At 37.4% G+C, this 20,349-nt stretch overlaps 1 protein-coding gene across 2 annotated transcripts; it reads left to right on the top strand.

Annotated features, from left to right (window-relative positions):
- Positions 1-7: 7 nt before the first annotated feature.
- abcc12 (ATP-binding cassette, sub-family C (CFTR/MRP), member 12) lies at positions 8-19,332 on the top strand. Of its 2 annotated transcripts, XM_065289534.2 has the most exons (31): positions 8-142; positions 451-508; positions 641-807; positions 953-1,099; positions 2,031-2,178; positions 2,260-2,496; positions 3,772-3,945; positions 4,171-4,318; positions 4,525-4,673; positions 4,789-4,896; positions 5,034-5,231; positions 5,329-5,400; positions 5,540-5,664; positions 6,301-6,373; positions 6,872-7,075; positions 7,714-7,848; positions 7,964-8,060; positions 10,071-10,130; positions 10,214-10,303; positions 10,390-10,493; positions 10,618-10,806; positions 10,960-11,186; positions 12,585-12,722; positions 12,865-13,054; positions 13,148-13,237; positions 13,827-14,016; positions 16,184-16,343; positions 16,993-17,071; positions 17,220-17,333; positions 17,414-17,578; positions 17,971-19,332. In XM_065289534.2, exons 2-31 carry the CDS (start codon positions 455-457, stop codon positions 18,061-18,063), a joined length of 4,125 nt encoding a protein of 1,374 aa, XP_065145606.1. In that variant the 5' UTR covers positions 8-142; positions 451-454; the 3' UTR covers positions 18,064-19,332. The 2 variants fall into 2 exon arrangements, with proteins under 2 accessions (XP_065145606.1, XP_073668743.1); XM_073812642.1 differs by lacking the exons at positions 8-142; positions 451-508; positions 641-807; ... (17 more) ...; positions 10,618-10,806; positions 10,960-11,186 and adding an exon at positions 11,220-11,902.
- Positions 19,333-20,349: the final 1,017 nt, after the last annotated feature.

The following is a 20,349-nucleotide window of genomic DNA, read 5'->3' as shown; positions in this document are numbered from 1 at the left end:
TTTGAGCCTTGTAAATTTATTGATGTTACTCAGCATAAGGACATAAGGGCTCTGAAGCACATGTTCACTGGCGTGTTGAGGCATTCAGAGTTAGTCTCACAACAGCACTGGTGCTTTCCTCATTAAGTCAACTATCAGTACGGTATGTACCTTAGCATCTCACTATACACACGCTATACTTTTGATATATACAATTTTATATCCTTACTGCTTTATGTAATTATTCTGTCATTCTTGATGTATTTATTTTATATTGATGTTTATATATTTTATTTTAAAATGATGTGACAAGTGAAACTTAAGGCATAAAAAAAATGAAAATTACAGTCTTCTTACAATTTTAGAATAGAGTTTCCTCATTTACATGATCTAATAATATTTTAACAGTATACTTGTTTGTATAGCATGTTTTATCATCTTCATAAAACAATTGTGTTTATAACAATACAGAAAAATGAAGGAGTATTCACCCTCCATAAACAATCAAAATGTGAAGGGAGTTTCTTTTGTAAGTGAGACATCTGCTTCCTTCCCTCAAACATGTTTTCTGTTTTCTTAAATCTCATCTTTCGTCATCTCAGCTTTTCATTGGCATCAATATTATTTCATGGTCTCTCTTATTCTGTCTTGTACTGTAAAGAGACAAAGAAACGAAAGTGATACATGGGCAACAGCGTCATCTAGGACCATGAATGGGTTTCCAGAAGGGCCTCCTGTCCTAGATTACAGAGAGCCAGAACCACATCCTAAAGGGCACAAGTACCAGCACAGCCTGAAAACTCTCATCCCATTCCGCTTCGCATCAAAGTAGGAAATTCATTAGTTTATTATAAGCATATTTATTTAAATTATAAACGTTAACTATTAACCCCTTTTTCTTTATTCATGTTAAGATTAATTATTTCTGAGTCTAAAAATATTAATTTGAATTTTTTTATCTTATTTTGTATAGTTCACACCCACTTGATGATGCTGGTTTCTTCTCCTTCACATCATTTACATGGATGACGCCCATGATGTGGAAGCTCTTTAGGAATCAATTAGATGAGGACTCACTTTCTCTCTCCCCTCATGATGGAGCCCACATCAACGGAGATAGGTGCATATGATCAATATTATACCTTTAGGGGTTTCCACTAAAATCCCAGCTTAGTTAAGAATGTCTTGAAATGAAAAGTCTGGAATTTACTCCCCCTCCTTTTGTTTCGATCTGATATCTATGGCTCATCTTTCTTCCATGGGTCACAAAGATTTTAATGGAATGATTCATGTTTCTTTTGAAACCACGAAATAGTTTAGGAGAGGACTGAAAATCTTTTTATATCTGTACATAGTGAATAGTCATGAATTTCACATGCACATGTGTCATTCTCATGTTGTTCTAAATTTGTATGAATTTCTTTTTTTTCTGATGAACACAAAGTAAAATATTTTGAGAAAAGATGACAAGCGCACAGCTGATTTAACCATTAATTTCCATAGTAGGAAAAACAAATACGATGGAATTCAATGGGTACCGTCAACTATGTGCTTACCATCATTGATCAAAATATCTTCTTTTATGTTCATCAATTTAGGTAACTCATACAGGTTTAGAAAAACATGAGGGTGAGCAAATGATGACAGAATTTTTATTTTTGGGTGAACTTTCCACAGGGCTCCAGACTAACTTTTTTCACTAGGAGCACAGTGGCCCCCAACTGAACATTTTAGGGGTGTAACCAGAAAATTTAGGGGCACATGCTAACCAAATATTCACATTTCTACTAAGTAATACACTGTATTACTAATAAATACGTTGATGATAGATGCAGAAAGTACAATGTGCTGTTTTAAATTCAGTGTCACATCACAAAAAAAGGTCAAATTTAGTGGTCGCACATGTGCTACTGGATGTAAAATTCAGTGGCACACTCTTAAATTTTTGTGGCAAAATGCCACTATTTGGTGACAGTCTGGCGCCCTGTTCCCTTTAAGCCACTTGTGAATATGAAAAAAGGTCCAAAACCTTTTTCTGTTGCTGTGTTAAGGTTACAGAGGCTGTGGGATGAGGAGGTCGCCCACAAGGGCCTGGAGAAGGCATCTCCTGCTGCCGTGGTGATGCGTTTTCAGAAGACGAGATTATTAGTGTCTTTCTTGTCCTCTGTCATATTCTCCTTAGCTGTATTTTTTGGTCCGGTATGTTCCACAGTCTTTTGTTGTAATTAGATTAGTTTATCAATATGTATGTTTCTAATTAAATGCTATTTTGTCACCCAGTCTATTATATTGTACGAAATCCTAAACTACGCAGAGGATCCGGATTCATCCACGGTGTTGCGCGGTGTAGGTCTGTGTGTGGCCCTGTTCATCACAGAGTTCTGCAAGGCATTTTTTGCTTCACTCTTGTGGGCCTTGAACTTGCGTACCGCTGTCAGATTAAAAGGAGCGTTCTCGATGCTTGCCTTCAGGAAAATCATATCTCTCAGGACACTTTCCAGTATCAGTATGGGAGAGGTAAGCTATTAATTGTTGCTTGATTTCCAGCTTGTTGTTATCTCGTCAATTAAGAGAATATACTTCCTTTCCAATGACGAGTTTTTAGGGTAATCCAAATTTCCACTATTATCCACTAGGTGGCGCAACTTATAAAACCCAACTTATAAAACACTAACTCTTTGTGAAAATAATAAAAAATGCTGACGCTGGCAACTTTTTTGCGAACATTCTGGGGGGGGGAAGAGTTAAATAACCTTTAATAAGTTTTAAATGGTTTAAGTACACTGTAAAAAGTTAAAGTTAAAAGTTGGATTAACTTAAAAAATTGGTAACACCTAAAAAATTATTTTTAAGTGAGAAATTTTAGGTGATTTTTTTATCACGTTATTTTTTCCAAATCATATTTTTTACTTAAAAATTGTTAAACAATTGAAGTAATTTTTTGTTATCCAACTTTCACTTTTTACATTGTATACTTTGATAGAAACACAGAGTGTATACATTCATCAAATGTGTCACTTTATTTGCTCAAAATCCCCCCAAATACTATAAATCTATGTTATAATGTGCATAAATATATCAAAAACACTTTATGAGCACAGATTTTTATCAAGTTATTGGATGTACTTTTTAACTATCATGTTGATGTATAATCTGCTTTGATGCGTTCACTTACATCAGATTCATCTACGCGGAGTAGCAGGGCGATCGCACAACACACGTACAGAAAATTACTATTGCAAATAACTGCAATTTTATAGTTCAAACAGAGATGGCGATGAGGAGGCCAAACCTATGGATTGCAGCTTTAATAGTGAATAAAGTGCACCAGGGATGACATATTTTTGTAGGCTAACCCAGAAGTACAGTAAGAGGGACACTGGTTCTCTCCCAAAAAAATCCCATTAATTTTCCCATAGACTTTTTCAAAGTAGCGCAAAAAATAAGCTCTGTGTTTAACAAAAGTTTATGACACGTACACGTTTTGTCCAAGAAGTTAATCTTCACAGATTCATAAAAATAGTTTTCAACTGTAATGACTAACTTGTAGGACAAAATGTGTAGGTGTTATAAACTTTTGATAAACACAGAGTTTATTGTTTGCAATAATCCAAAAGTCTATGGGAAAAATGAATGGGCTTTTTTGTGAGGGAACCAGTATTCCGCTAACATCCTACAAAAATACATAATCTCTGCTGAACTCTATACTGTTTGTTCCCTATACTGAATTATTGCTGGTATATCTAATAATAGTTCTCATTAACCTGATGTGCTCTGTTTTTCTGTTTTTAGACGATAAACGTTTTGACGAGTGATGGCTATCGATTGTTTGAGTCGGTCTTGTATGGAACATTTCTGCTCTGTGTTCCTGTGCTGCTGATCATATGTATCATATACGCCTGTGTTATTCTGGGATACACGGCATTGATTGGAATTCTGGTGTACCTGGTCTTCATACCTATACAGGTGTGCATTGTGTTTTGACATCTGTGTCCTTTCACTTCCAGTTCCTGTACGTCAGATTGTGTAAACACAGCAGGGAACACACACAGTAATAAAAAAAATGAACTTGAATGCACTAGCTCACCAAATGTAAATGCAATGATGTTCTGTTAATTGATGAACTGTTATTATTATTATTAATAGTAGTATCATTGGACATTTTTCCCTTGTGTGTGTGTTGTCCTATAGTTCTCGGTTGCTAGACTGATTGCTGTATTTAGAAGGCGGGCCGTAACTGTGACAGACAAGCGTGTTCGCACAATGAATGAGATTCTGACCTGCATCAAGCTCATTAAGATGTACGCGTGGGAGGAGTCATTCGAGAAAACAATAACAGGTTGCTTTTTTCTTTCCGTATTTGATTTACATATTCAAGTACTTGGAAAATGCACTGATGAGTTATTTTAAAATCAGTAAACAATTACACACTAATATTTAATAAGCTTGCATATCTTAGTACTTGAACAACTTGGCAATTCATTCCAGTAATATAGCTTCTTTAATGAATGCAATTGATTTTTTCTTGATTTCATTTGCCTCCAGATGTTAGGAAGAAAGAAAAGTCGCTGTTGGAAAAAGCTGGTTATGTTCAGAGTATAAACTCCTCTTTAACAGCGATAGTGCCCACACTAGCAACCATCCTCACCTTTATCGCCCATACAGGACTGAAACTGCCTCTTGAACCTTCTACGGTGAGTGTAGTAAACACAATTAAACTCCACAATTTGCATCACATAAAACGGCAAAGACGTCAATGATTGTCATTGTAAAGTTTATAGTTTTCTCTAACCAGCTGTCTCCTTATAGGCATACACTATCATCGCTGTATTCAACTGCATGAGGATGTCTATGGGTTTGTTGCCATTCTCTGTTAAAGCTGTTGCTGAGGCTAAAGTCGCCCTGGTTAGACTAAAGGTTTGTTTTTCATTATGTATCTAAAAAACAACAAGCAATATCATTGAAACCTGACCCTTGGACCTGTGTTTACATTTTACTTCCTAATAAAAATACAGTGCAGATAACAGACCATTTATTGATCTGTGTTACTGCAGAAACTTTTGATGGTACAGAACCCAGACAGTTATCTCACCCAGAATAAGGATTTGAAATCAGCGTTGGTCATGGACATGGCCTCGTTCAGCTGGAGCCTGCCAGAAAAAAACAGTAACAGTGAGCATCTTCAAGATGTCTCTCAGGGCAACTCGGATAACAAACCAGCACTCAAAAACATCAGCTTTACTCTACCCAAAGTATGTGTGTTTGTTATACAACTGATTATAAATTTCTCAGAATTTGGGCTGATATAACTATTTACAATGGGACTGACAAACCTATTCCTATTAATAGGGAAGTCTCCTTGGGGTGTGTGGCAACGTTGGAAGTGGAAAAACATCTTTAATATCAAGTATTTTAGAGCAGGTCTGGTGCATCTGTCTGATGTGTTTACTCTGTTTGTCTCGCAAAGTTTACTGATCACATAACTGCATTTCTCCTGACAAACAGATCCATTCAAAATGTAATGAAGTGGGAGTGACAGTATAATTGTTTATTTTTGCAGATGCATCTTCAGAGCGGATCTGTGTCAGCTAATGGAACATTTGCTTATGTTTCCCAACAAGCCTGGATATTTCATGGGACTGTGAGAGACAACATCCTCATGGGAGAACCATTTGACCAAACTAGGTACAGGTCTATATATACAGTCTAATGTATAGAAACTGATCATTTGAAGAATAAACTGGTCAGTGCACAGTATGCATACATCTTTTGCAATAGGCTTTATGCCCAGCTGCACTACTTCCTGAACTTCAGCCAGCTCCTTGTTTCCTGTCTGCCATTATTGGACAAACTGATTAATCCAGGTGTGCCTGACCTCAGTAGTCACAACAACAATAATCAGACACACCTGGATTAATCAGTTTGTCCAATAATGGCAGACAGGAAACAAGGAGCTGGCTGAAGTTCAGGACATAAAGCCTATTGCAAAACAAATAGTTCTTGATCTATTTGCTAAATTTTAATTTCCCATTGAAGAAGTATGTTAGTTTTGCAAGCTTTATCTTTTTATTCACTCACAGGATTCAGTAGTTCAAGTAGTTTTCCTGTTCTTGTACCAAAAAGACTGAACCGCTTTATGTTCGTGTTTATGGTATATAAGGGCTTTTAGAGGTAGGGGTACTGTAAATGTCAAGCCCTGACCACAGTCCCAGCTGCTTTATAGTGGATGTAAAATCATTGTTAAACATTGAACATTTTTTAGGTGAAGTGCTGCTTTCTGAAGTTTGCATAATAGTGTATGTGCTTGTTGTTGTTTTTTAGATATGACCGTGCTGTTTTTGCTTGCTGTCTGAAACCTGACTTGGCAATGCTTCCTTATGGAGATCAGACAGAGGTATGTTTTCACATACGGCCTCACGTACAGTACAGAACTCTCATTATACAGGTTTCAAGTTTTATTGGTCACACACACAACCATACACAGTACAACCTGGTAGTAAAATGCTTTGTATGACTTCGGCCCCTACAGTTTACACTAAGGAATTATATAGATAATTGTATATACATATATAGGAATAGAAAAAATTTACTAAACAATAAAAATTTAATTGATACGAATAAGTAAGATTAAGAAATCTTACCAAGAAAGAAATATTTATGTATACAGTATGCATATAAATATGAAACATTGCATAATGATAAATGTGTAGCAGTAAAAGCATCACTGTTACTGCTACCACTTCACATCTGTCATTAAGCATTATTTCATATTCATATGCAAATTCATATGAGTATGTATACTGTGTTTTATATGAATCCCCTAAAGGTTATGAAGGAATACCGCTATGTCACATATGAGGATTATATTTCTGTGTTGCATCTGTGTTTTCAGATTGGAGAGCGAGGTTTAAACCTTTCAGGTGGTCAGAAGCAGAGGGTTAGTTTAGCCAGGGCTGTATATTCTAACAGAGACATCCTCCTATTGGACGATCCCCTATCTGCCGTAGATGCCCATGTTGGAAAGCATATATTTGAACAATGCATCAAAAAAGAACTGAAGGGCAAATCAGTAATTTTGGCCACTCATCAGCTTCAGGTAACGTTCTGTCTCTTAATGATAATATGACATTGCTCTACTGATTTTTCCACTTCATTATGATCTGGTTAAATCATATCATGTGCATGTTGTTGTTTTTTTTTTGGCAAGTGTCACAGAACACTAAAATACTGTATGTCCCATCCCAACAATATGCTCAAAGGTTAAGATGTATTGGCTCAACAACTCCAGAGGGATTTTAAAGTTTTAAGTTACTGTTTGACGTTGATAGACTCTCAGTAGCTATATGTACATTAAGAAATTTTTATCCACACATGCATGTGAACTTCAATTCATCAGATTCATGACATTGAACAATAATGGTATAACAGTAGTATCGTAACGCATGTAATGTATAACCTCCTCGGGTAGGGTAAAGGGTTTTCTAAGCCAGCCTCACCATGGCAAGTTGTGTAACAGATGAGCACATGCTCATTCAGATGAATTTACAAATGATCCAGTCAGGGAAACACAACGAACAAACTTTAACCTACTGGTTGGTTATAAATGTATCGGTCACTGTGATTCAGCAATTGTCTGTTTTTTAATATATAACTATACAAGTTATAGATCTTCACCAGTTATTTCCGGTTGTGCTTATCTGATCTTCTCTACTCTTCTCTTGGTTGTGTCTGCAGTATTTAGAGTATTGTGATGAGGTGTTGCTGTTGGAGAATGGTGAAATAAAGGAGTCTGGAACGCACAGTGATTTGATGAAAGCTAAAGCCCGCTACGCACAGCTTTTCACTAATGTCCAGCTGGAACAGAGCGATGTAAACACTCTCATATTCTAATTACTTGCAGTCTTAAAGGATAAATATTTTTTCTTATTCCTTGTTTTAGATATGCAAAAAACTTTAATTTGTCACTTCACTTTCAATCATATAGGACAAGAAAGAAGATGATTCCAATATTTACATTGAACCTGAGGACTCAAAACATACCAACTTAGATGAGCCCAAACTCAACGGAATTGATAACCAAGGTAAAAGGTTCAGAAAACATTACTAACAATACAGCAGTGAACAATCATGATTGGCTGTTGTATGTCAAACATTTCATAACTTTATTTAAAATGTTTATTAAAGGGTTAGTTCACTCAAAAATAAAAATCCTGTCAACATTTACCCTCTTGTTGTTACAAACCTTTAAGAATTTCTTTGTTCTGCGATACATAAAAAATAATTTCTTTTTTGGGTGAACTATCCCTTTAAAGGTCACAAAGATCTAACATAACATTTACATTATCATTTAGCAGAGGCTTTTATCCAAAGGGACTTACAGATGAGGTAAAGAATAAAAGCAAGTAGAACAACAGAAGAACGGCAATACATAAGTGCACTAGAAATAGTCTCACCAAGTATAACACAGTATACATTGAAAGTTTTTTTTAAGGACAGAAAAGATAAAAAAAGATATTGAACTCTATATTAGTAAGTGAGGTGTTGGTCAGAAGAGATGGGTTTTTAGCCAATTCTTAAAGATGCATACAGAATCAGCAGATCAACGGTTCCAGAGAAGTCTCAGGTGTCCCCATAATGTGACTGTGAATTTTTAGGTCCAGTGCTCTTTAGATCATTTGTTATACCATGTTGAAAAGGCCCAAAATAGAAATTATGACCCGACTGTCTTTGGATGATTGTGAGTGGGGCCTACACAAAGTAACGTTTGCTAAGAAAACACCACCAGCCTGTTCCATGTTTTACGGGGCTTTACAAAAAGGATTTGGCAGATTTGTATCATTACAGGGTGCTTGTGTACACACACAGGCGACACATTATATGTTCAAACACGTTTTTTTTAAATGCTATAAATCTATTGAATCAATATATAAATATGCATTCATCTTCGCCATGTTATATTCATTCAGTTGACTAGTGGTATACACTGGTTAAAAAAATTAACATTAATGGCATTAATTAAAACACTTACTTTTTTCATATTAATAACACTGTCATTGCTGCTGTCATTGGGACATCGTCACGGAAATTTTTTTGACAGCGATCAGCTGTAAAATGTTTTGGTCCTGATCGATTAAGTAAAATAATGGAATTTTTTTCATAAGATCACCTGGGGTCAATGTGTTAGCATGACAGAAGCTTGATGCTGTCGTGTGAGAACAACACCTGGCATTTTTCCTTCGCCCGAGTGCCTGAGTGGCTTACATTTCTTTCCTGCCACAGGTTTATTATAGGTTTATTTTGTTTTTGTTTGTCTGTTGATCACAAAGAACAAAGATTAGATAAGCAAAACTAGGATTCCGGGTCTATTCAAAGCGCCGCCATTGTTGTTCACAATGCGTGGAATGGTGCGCTGTGATTTGTTGAGCGGATTTATGGCATTTTGCAGAGAAGGAGGAGTGGCTATATCACGTTTTGGGAAAAAGGGAGAAAAGATGACAGAATAACATTGTGGATATCAGATTTTGCGTAAAATTAAGAATTTACTTTTTAATACTGAATTAAATCAATACTGATTTTGGTGGTAATTAACTTTTTTTTTAAAATGCTGTTTATCGCGTTTTGGAACCAAACTCTTCATATAAAGGTGGACTTTTTATATTAGGTGACATTGAACTAAGTGGAAATAGAAGTTGACAGGAATTCTGCAAAACAAAACTTTGACATAGCCTACAGCAGTGGTTCTTAACGTTATTCCTGGAGGCCCACTGCCTGCCCTGCACATTTTGTATGTCTCCCTTATTTAACACACCTGATTCAAATCATCAGCTCATTAGAAGTGATCTCCATGAACTGAACTGATTCTGTCAGATAAAAGAGACATACAAAATGTGCAGGGCAGTGGGCCTCCAGGAATAACGTTAAGAACCACTGGCCTACACTTCTAATGTCATCAATGTAAAATAATTAATAACTTTTATCATAGAGCTGACAATTTCTATTTAACTATATAATGATAATATATTTATAAACAATTGCCATATTTGTCCGCATAAATGTGGAAAAAAGTAATTTCCCTTTATTCCCTTTTCTAGCTTTCGACATGTCTGATGAGAAAATTAAAACAGTTGAGTCTTTTCCCAAAGAAACAAAAGGTTAGTGTTTAACCCTATCTTATATAATCAAGAAAATATATAGCAAATATCAACTCGGATGCACTCGCTTGTGTGTGTTACAGGCAAGAAGGATCAGTTAGTAATTCAGGAAGTGTCCCAGGAAGGATCAGTTACATGGAGAACCTACCACCAATACTGCAAATCTGCTGGAGGTATTGTCAATCTTCTCTCAGTCTTTCTCAGTTTATTATAACTAACACTATAACATTGTTTTTTCTCTGTTTGTATGGGTGTTTAGGGTATATACTGGTGATATTTGTTGTGCTGCTCTACGTTCTTCTTGTGGGCTCAACTGCTTTCAGTAATTGGTGGCTCAGTTTCTGGTTGGACCAGGGTTCAGGGGTAAATACAGTACAGACACAAACACCCATCTGATCATCAGACCTTCTTTCACTTTATATACTGATTCTTACAGATAACATTATATTAATGTGAACCTCTATGTTTTCTCTCTGTGTTCTTGTAGTCGGTAAACAGCACTAATACATCAACAGACGGTGGTAATATCTCAGACAATCCAAAACTGTCATTTTACCAACTGATTTATGGGCTTATTATTGTTGCCATGCTAATATTCAGTGCTGCAAAGGGCTATGCCCTTACTAAAGTCACTCTGCACTCCTCTTCCAAACTCCATGACTCCATGTTTAAACGGGTAAGACATTTTTCACCTTCTGAGTCAAACTTTTGGGATCATCATAGCATATAATCTTAACACTTTGCGTGGCTCCTCTAAAGCCTTATATTTAAATATATGTTTATTAAAAAAATGTTTAGTCAAATGAGTCTTTCTGACTTCTCTGTTCAGATCCTTGGCAGCCCGATGAGTTTTTTTGACACAACTCCAACTGGCCGCATGGTGAACCGCTTCAGTAAAGACCAAGATGAAGTCGATGCAGTTTTGCCGTTTAACGTGGAGCACTTTTTGCAGTTCTCGCTGATGGTCACTTTTACCATCCTCACCGTTTGTATAGTGTTCCCATACCTCCTGATCGTTGTGGTAGTGCTTGGAATCATCTTTGCCATAATCCTATAGTGAGTTATAAAGAAACCCCACAAACATCACAAGAGTCACAATAGCACAGTAATTAGTAAAGTACACTCACCTAAAGGATTATTAGGAACACCATACTAATACTGTGTTTGACCCCCTTTCGCCTTCAGAACTGCCTTAATTCTACATGGCATTGATTTAACAAGGTCAGCAAGCATTCTTTAGAAATGTTGGCCCATATTGATAGGAAAGCATCTTGCAGTTGATAGAGATTTGTGGGATGCACATCCAGGGCACGAAGCTCCCGTTCCACCACATGCCAAAGATGCTCTATTGGGTTGAGATCTGATGACTGTGGGGGCCATTTTAGTACAGTGAACTCATTGTCATGTTCAAGAAACCAATTTGAAATGATTCGAGCTTTGTGACATGGTCCATTATCCTGCTGGAAGTAGCCATCAGAGGATGGGTACATGGTGGTCATAAAGGGATGGACATGGTCAGAAACAATGCTCAGGTAGGCCGTGGCATTTAAATGTTGCCCAATTGGCACTAAGGGGCCAAAAGTGTGCCAAAAAAACATCCCCCACACAATTACACCACCACCAGCAGCCTGCACAGTGGTAACAAGGCATGATGGATCCATGTTCTCATTCTGTTTACTCCAAATTCTGACTCTACCATCTGAATGTCTCAACAGAAATCGAGACTCATCAGACCAGGCAACATTTTTTCAGTCTTCAACTGTCCAGTTTTGGTGAGCTCATGCAAATTGTAGCCTCTTTTCCTATTTGTAGTGGAGATGAGTGGTACCCGGTGGGGTTCCCTGCTGTTGTAGTCCATCCGCCTCAAGGCTGTGCGTGTTGTGGCTTCAAAAATGCTTCGCTGCATACTTCGGTTGTAAGGTTATTTCAGTCAAAGTTGCTCTTCTATCAGCTTGAATCAGTCGGCCCATTCTCCCTGACCTCTAGCATCAACAAGGAATTGCCCACAGGACTGCCGCATACTGGATGTTTTTCCCTTTACAAAAGGGAAAAACACCCTAGGAATGGTTGTGCATGAAAATCCCAGTAACTGAGCAGATTGTGAAATACTCAGACCGGCTCGTCTGGCACCAACAACCATGCTACGTTCAAAATTGCTTAAATCACCTTTATTTCCCATTCTGACATTCAGTTTGGAGTTCTGGAGATTGTCTTGACCAGGACCACAGCCCTAAATGCATTAAAGCAACTGCCATGTGATTGGTTGATTAGATAATTGCATTAATGAGAAATTGAACAGGTGTTCCTAATAATCCTTAAGGTGAGTGTATAGCTCGAAGGTTGCCGGTTCGAGTCTCATGGTTACCATACTTGACAAAACATGTTACACTTTAATCATTCATTTCGTTACATGACAAGTGTACTTACTGCCTCTGTGTTCTCTCTTCGGTGTAGTATTTTCCAGAGGAGCATACGGCAGATGAAGAGGATGGAGAATGTGAGTCGCTCTCCCTGGATTTCTCTCACCACCTCCACCATACAGGGACTCAGTACCATTCATGCCTATGACAAAAGACAGCAATACATAGAACTGTAAGATATCAATGACAATTTATTTGAACCTTATATATATATATTTCACTCTTAGGACAAAAGCCTTCACGTGTTGAGTCCGTATGATGGAAATGTAAATTGACAATGAGACCATATCTCTTATGTGTCTTCGACATGACAGGTTTAAGGTGCTGAGTGACACAAACTCAAACCATTTCCTGTTGTTTAATTGTGGGACTCGCTGGCTCTCATTCTGGTTAGACTTCCTGTCTGCTACCGTTACTTTAACAGTGGCATTGTTCGTTGTGCTCAGCCCCAATGAGACCATAAACCCTTCTCTGAAAGGCCTGGCATTATCTTACACAATACAGGTAACTCTCACAGAGAGATTCAATAATAGCCAGATGTCTGATGGCACAATGGGCGTGATATCTGAGTGTTGTTTTTTGTTTGTGCGATTGCAGTTAACTGGAATGCTTCAGTTTGTGGTGCGGTTATCCACTGAAGTGGAGGCAAAGTTCACCAGCGTAGAAAGACTACTGGAGTACATTACGGTACGAGACACTGTACACTCACTGACGTTACTGTATGTTTATCTCAAGGTCATCAACCACAAAGTACCTTTCACTGAGATCAGATAATGCCATATAATTCAATCATTCACAATCTTTATTGTAGAGAAGCACAACATATTAGCACCTGTTTCTCAATTTGCAGCAGGGTAAACATTTAGAAAGGTTTTGATTCAGATTTTCTGAAGAGTTAAGTGTAATGTATGCAACATGTGACCCTGGACCACAAAACCAGTCATAAGTAGCATGGGTATATTTGTAGCAATAGTCAACAATACATTGTATGGGTCAAAATTATATTGTTTTATGCCAAAAATCATTAGCATATAAGGTAAAGATCATGTTCCATGAAAATTTTTGTAAATTTACTAACATAAATATATCAAAAATATATTTAACATTAGTAATGTGTGTTGCTACCATTATGTAATTTGTTAGCAACACACTTGTACCATTATGTAATTTTACTTGTACTATTATGTAATTTGTACCATGTACCATTATTGTTTTGTGGTCATAGGTCACATATAGTTCTCTTTTTATTGATACCACTCTTCATTTTGTACTGTAGGTTTGTGTATCAGAGGGTCCTAGGAGTATCAAAGAAGCAAACATCCCAAAAAGCTGGCCACAGGAGGGCAGCATAACCTTTAAAAACTACAGCATGAGATACAGGGATAACACACCTATAGTCCTCAATAAACTCAACATAAATATTAAGCCACGGGAGAAAGTCGGCATTGTGGGACGGACAGGATCTGGTAAGAGATGACATATAATTATAGTATTCAAAGCTTAGTCTATTGTTTGAAATGTAACATTTAGAAATTATTTACATTTAATTAAGATATTTCTTTTTTGGTTATTATTACAGTATTGTAAGATTGACTTCTATATATTTAGATGCTCTGATGCAATACATAAAGGCAGACAAATTATGACTTATGATCAGTGTTCGAATTGAGGGGGCTAGGGTGGCCCCAGACCTCTTATAAGCATTGAGGTCCCTGGTTTTTATTAAAGGCACACAGCATAACTTTTTGACCACTAGGGGGCGCTAGACATGTAGTTTTCACAGCACTGTCGCAAAGGAAAAGATGACAACTCTTTAGGTCCCAAAGTCCGCTGACTGCCTTCCAGCATGTCATATGAATATAATTTTCATAGAATATAATTTCATGGCTCGCGGAGCTCACGTTTACAAGCCACGGTGGTCACTTGGTTAAAGTTTATATAAAAAAATATTGGTGTAGCCTCTTATGGAACGGCTGAAATTCCACAAGGGGGCGCATTTGTTCCTCAGACGTTGCACAATAAACATGACATCCGAATATATTCATTATAAATCGTGAATGAAAAGTGAGATTCGAACGAATGTCTGTTAGTGAACTTATTGTATACACTATTTATATCGTAATTCGGTCAGAAATGTCAAGATTGTGAGATGAACAAATCGTTTTGGATTAAAAGGCTTGGATATTCCATTTCCTTGGACTTTTGGGGATTTATGAACAATTTGTTTTGGACAATTTGTAACTAACAACTAGATTACAGTTTTATGACTGCTAAAAATCATATTATGCTTTCTGTGTGCGCTTAATGGAATCCCGAAAGTCTAAGCTTTACAACGATGTGCCGCATGACCGTATATTTTGAAGATTTAATGCTTCAAAGTTACAATGACGTAATGCAGCCTCACGTGCAAGGTAGGGGGTGTGCCGTGTACGGCACAGTGTTCCTTATCAGGTTAAAGAGGAATCAAACCCAGGTAACCCATGTCATAGCTCCGTAACACTACCATAACGCCACAGAATCACATGATAGAAGTGACTCTCTACACTCCCCAAGTAGCCTCCAGCTAAATTTATCATTTATCAGCTAAATCAACATTTTTTGTTTGTTTGCACTCAACATGTAAATGCCCCAGAGTTAGCTAAAGAGCTATTTTTCATCTGCAGTTCTAAAAAAAAAAATGTGTTCAGGCGCCAGACAGCAATATATATGCAATATATGCAAGCAGGGGCTTCATGCACCAATTTTTTTAAGGGGGCACAGTGTGCACAGCTCACAGAAATTTGTGCATACACAGACATCAAACGAAATAGCTTTCGCTCTTTTCCATGGGACTTAAATTTCTAACAATCTTGCCTTCATGCAAAAACCTCCAAAATAAAAGTGTAGCTTTTATATCAAATACTATTCAATCGAAATTTATTGGCATCATATTTACATCTGAAACGGCATGTTTTGTTTATTTACGTTTTGTTTAATTAATTGTTAAATTGTGTCATTAATGCATTTTGCACAAAATCTGCATTATCCTATAAAATGTATCCATAAAATCCATAAAGTATATAAACAATGAAAAATCCATTTGGCTCAGAAAACCGAGGGGGCTCATGCCCCCTCAGTTTGGATGGGCATGACGCCTCTGTATGCAAGCAATGTAACATTACTTACTAGTTCAAAAGCATGATGGCCCAGTCAGCATCGGTCAGGAACCCCTCCTCCTCCTCTAGTTCACGCCATCGAGCAAACGCTGGCCCAATATTGAGCCTCGTCCTTCTTTTTATTCTGTCATTCTCCCGTTATTTTTCTTTCTGGTCTCCTTTGACAAAACCTTATGTTTCTTTTTCTTAGTTGCTGCTCCGCTCATGACAAAAACATCAGGAAAATAAATAGTTGCGCTCTCACGTCCGAATTTGAGGAAGTGACATATAGCAGTCGAATTTTGTTGTTCTTTTTGTGCTCGGGTTACTACCCAAAACCCCCATCCTATTTTTTTTTTCTCTGCTTATAAACTCTTAAATACAGGTATTTTTCTTGGCCTGGGGTGGTTTCTTAGGGGACCCCCATCATTTTAGACATAATTCGTACCCTGCTTGTGATGCTTTCTTGACTCTTTCTCTTTCTCTCTGTTTGATTCAGGGAAGTCTTCTTTGGGTGTGGCACTGTTCCGTTTGGCAGAAGCAGCTGAGGGCACTATTGTGATAGATGGTATGGACGTCAATAAGCTGGGCTTGAAGGATCTTCGCAGCAAACTTTCTGTCATACCTCAGGATCCCGTACTGTTCATCGGCACTGTCAGGTGATACTATGATCATTAACTGTACGTTCACACCGCTGCAGGCTTGAGTTTCCAAAGAAGCTCAGGCCACCCGGTCAAGGACGCTTGTCAAAAAGTACGGGGAAGCTTGTTGACGCTTTGGCCACTCTGAAGACTGTTTTCTCTGAACTAATGATTTGGAATCAGCCAACGAAGAATGTCTAGGCTGAACCGCATCACAGCACATTACCAGAGAAGCCAGCTCCCATTTTAATTAATGACTTCAGGTAACTTTGGAAGCTCGAGTCTGCGGCGGTGTGAACGTACAGTAAGACTTATCTAATAAAAAAGCACATTTTCACCCAGTTTATTCATTACAAGTTGACATTTTCTCACTGCATGTACAGGTAGTTTTTTTCCCAAAATTACCAAGGATTTTAGGGGCAATTGTATTATATACACAGCTGAGTTTGTACAACCAAGCGTAAATGTGTCGATAATTGAACAAAATAAGCCAGCAATATGCAGCATCCTATATCCATCATTCTAAATATATACAAATTCAATTTCATCTCCTTTAGTTTGTAAACATTTGGAAGATTCAAGTGCAAATTGCTTTCTGCCCATATGTACCTATATCTGCATACTGTATAGTTTAGTAAATGTATGTGTTTGTATTTAATGGAAATAGGTATAACCTGGATCCCTTTAACAATTACAAAGATGAACAGCTCTGGCAGGCTTTGGAAAAAACGTACATGAAAGATACGGTAAAGACTTATATTCTTTGTTACTAGTCCTTGAATGCTCATGCAAAACAGTGTTACATTTTAGAGCACCTGTATGTACAGTGTGAGCTGGAGTTTCGTGACAAATGCATTCAGCTGTAAAAACCAGTCCTGTCTTTCTCTCCGGTAGATCGCCAAGCTGCCAGAGAAGCTTGAATCACCAGTGGTGGAGAATGGAGAGAACTTCTCTGTTGGAGAGAGGCAACTCATGTGTATGGCCAGAGCTCTGCTCCGCAACTCAAAAGTAAAAATGCAGACTTTAATCAGATTCCAAATAAATTCCCTTAAAATTGTTATTTGCTCAATAACTCTGTTTGCATGTAGATCATTCTGTTGGACGAGGCCACAGCATCCATAGACTCAGAGACTGACAGCATGATCCAGCAAACCATCAGAGATGCTTTTCAGCACTGCACTGTGCTAACAATTGCACACAGAATCAACACTGTTTTGGAGAGCGACCGAATACTTGTGATGGATCAGGGAAAGGTAAAAGTGAAACTAAATATTGTGGTTTATTTTCTTGCTACTGTAAAAAATTCTGAAGATGCACCCATACTGCTTTATAAAGTATATACTATATATAATGTTATTACAATCAATCAGATTGTTTTAACCTTATGCCGCTTTGGCGTATGTACAGTACAGGCGCTTAGGGACAGACTGTCATTTGTACAGTTTCTCATAAAGTTACCAACCAACTGGAAGATTTTCTTCACTTGTCATAGCTAGTTATAACTGGCTAGTTGTTAATGTTGCACCCGATAAACATCAAATGAGAGAGAGGATTACAATATGGGATATATACTGTATTTAAACACTTTGAAGGCTCTCTCTCATAACCTGTCTCTCTTTTTCTCTCTCTCTTATGCATTACGCAGGCGGTGGAGTTTGATCGGCCTCAGGACCTGATGCAAAGGCCAAACTCTTTATTTGCATCCCTTCTAGCAGCGGCCAATCACGTAAACACTTAAAAAAGAAATGCTCACACATCCATATAGTCCAATGTATATTTGGATTTGGTTAACTAGATCTGAATATACAGAGTAGAGTGTACTGACCTCAGAGATCCCTTTAAGCCATTGTAATACATGATATATCACATACTGTAGCACATTTACACTGCAAACAGTACACTGCAATTTGCACTTGTTTATTTTATGTGAACTTTACATTAATACAGTGATTTTTGTTGGATTTAAGAGTTCTGGGGTCTTATTTATAAAACCTTACTAAAAGTCTACGTACGCACAAAAATGGCATACGGCAAAAAATATTACGACTTATAAAGCAAAGCAATGTTTTCTTTATAAGTCACAGATCACCTGCAAGTGTGCATACATGAATCATCCTCATATCCCACCCTGCAAGCCCATTTTCCCATCAAGTTTGTTTTTTATAGATCGCAACCTTTGCGTGGGAACTGTCTTTTGCACGTTTCCAACCTTGTTTTGTGCGTACGCACGCTTTATAAACGAGACCCCTGCTCTGTATGCATATTGTGTATAAGTGAAGGAGAGGCTTTGATCCATAAAGCTTGAAACGTTCACTTCTGGTAGTTTCATCAGATGTATATATTTAAAATATTTATTTGATTTTTATATGTATTTGAAAACTAAGTATATGTACAATGAAATACAACTAATGATTTTTAGTAAAGTATAGTCTGATGTGTGTCTTAGTGAAATCAGTATCACAACAATACATATTTATATTGATGTACCCATGTCAATTTCACAGAATGAACCTCATGGTGCTCAGGGCCCTAACATGATCCCTCACTTATCGTTATATAGTGTTGTCTTACATTTTGATAAGAAGCAACCGTGTGTTAAATAATCACCTCAGAGTATATTCTAGGCCTGTCTACGTTTTGAACACTTGGTGTCTCTATCCTCCTAACTGCAAAACTTATTGAGCTGCAGTTGCATCAGTAGAGACACTAACTGATGAAATGTGTTGAAATTCCAGCATCAGCGAGCATCTCAGACTGATGAGGGAATGAGGGAATTATTTGAGCTCAGCGAAGAGACAGCGCGAAAGACATTAATCAGATATCAGTAACTTTTTTTATTGTCTGTGTCTAATGCAGTGCTTTAATACACTTATATAAGGACACTTTGTATTTTTGTATTTTGTGTACCATTTACAAACAAAGTCTTGTTTGCACTTACTGTTTGTAATGTTGTCCGGTTCTGCTAGTCTGTCATCAGGTGCAGAAATAAAGCAATCCTTTGACTTTCTGTCACTTGCTGTCACATGCTTTTTCCCGTCACTTACGTATAATGTTTCATTACAGCATTAGTCATTATTTACACTTTAGCCAGAGATTTGCTCACCAATGAACAATCTGTACGAACGTGGGAACATTCACAACAACACATGGACTGCCATTCGTTCAAAGTCAGTAACGTATGAATCATCAAGTCAAATAGTCTTTGTTGTAAAGTCAAAGTCTCACTTCCCTATAATTTTCATGTTTGATCTTCAAGCTATAACATTCAATTAAGGCATTACTACTTGATTTCGACTTCATGTCATACAAGGTGACTTTTTATGATCGCAGAGAGTATTAGTATAAACTTTTTGGTACCCACTAGGGTGCAGTGTTGTCTGAGAAAGTGGAAAACTTTAGACCAAAACCTGAGAGCAAAGTAACTTGCTATACTGTACATAGTGTAAGGATACAAAAATATTAATATATACTGTACCTTAATCTGAGTTAGAGATGTAATGTAGAGGAATATGATCATCAGTCAACGGCAAGCCAACAATAATAATGATGTAAAGATCTGCAGTTGCTTTAACTAAAACTAATTCAGATTTCATAAGGCGCTCGCTCTATCCGGTTGGTAGTTTGCAAGAACAATAAATCATTGACAAATGTAAGCCCTATTCTTAGCATTATATTACAGTTGGCTATAACTGCTTCTTTCCTAACAGTGTTGGAAGGGCCAAATTCATTGTTTCTGATCAGGGAACAGATCTTTGATCAGTCCAAGGCTTAATTAAAGATGATAAAGACGGTAAGCAGACATGTTCGTGAGGCCAGATGTGCGTGTAATAGTCCCCAAAGCTTTGCACCCAGAGAGTGATAGCAATGTAATGGTGTTTTCTCTACTGGACTGTTTGGCCACGCACGCTGTGTTAACAGAGGAAGTCTTCAATCACTCAGCGGTGAAAATGTTCCTTAATAAAAAGGAAAAAGAAGAATCATTACAATCCTCAATCTGTTTGTGAAACCATACTGTGATCTGTCA

The sequence above is a fragment of the Paramisgurnus dabryanus genome, chromosome 2 (genome assembly GCF_030506205.2).
Source record: "Paramisgurnus dabryanus chromosome 2, PD_genome_1.1, whole genome shotgun sequence".
Taxonomy (NCBI): domain Eukaryota; kingdom Metazoa; phylum Chordata; class Actinopteri; order Cypriniformes; family Cobitidae; genus Paramisgurnus; species Paramisgurnus dabryanus.
Note: the sequence above shows the minus strand (reverse complement) of the source record. Positions and strands in the feature narration are given on the sequence as shown.

What these genes read in the sequence shown, in the direction of transcription:
- abcc12 (XM_065289534.2), top strand. Translation starts at nt 455, where the DNA reads ATGAAGGAGTATTCACCCTCCATAAACAATCAAAATGTGAAGGGAGTT. An exon ending in ATGTGAAGGGAGTTTCTTTT is followed by an intron (nt 509 to 640) that starts GTAAGTGAGACA and finishes TGTACTGTAAAG; the next exon opens with AGACAAAGAAACGAAAGTGA. An exon ending in CCAGTATCAGTATGGGAGAG is followed by an intron (nt 2,497 to 3,771) that starts GTAAGCTATTAA and finishes TTCTGTTTTTAG; the next exon opens with ACGATAAACGTTTTGACGAG.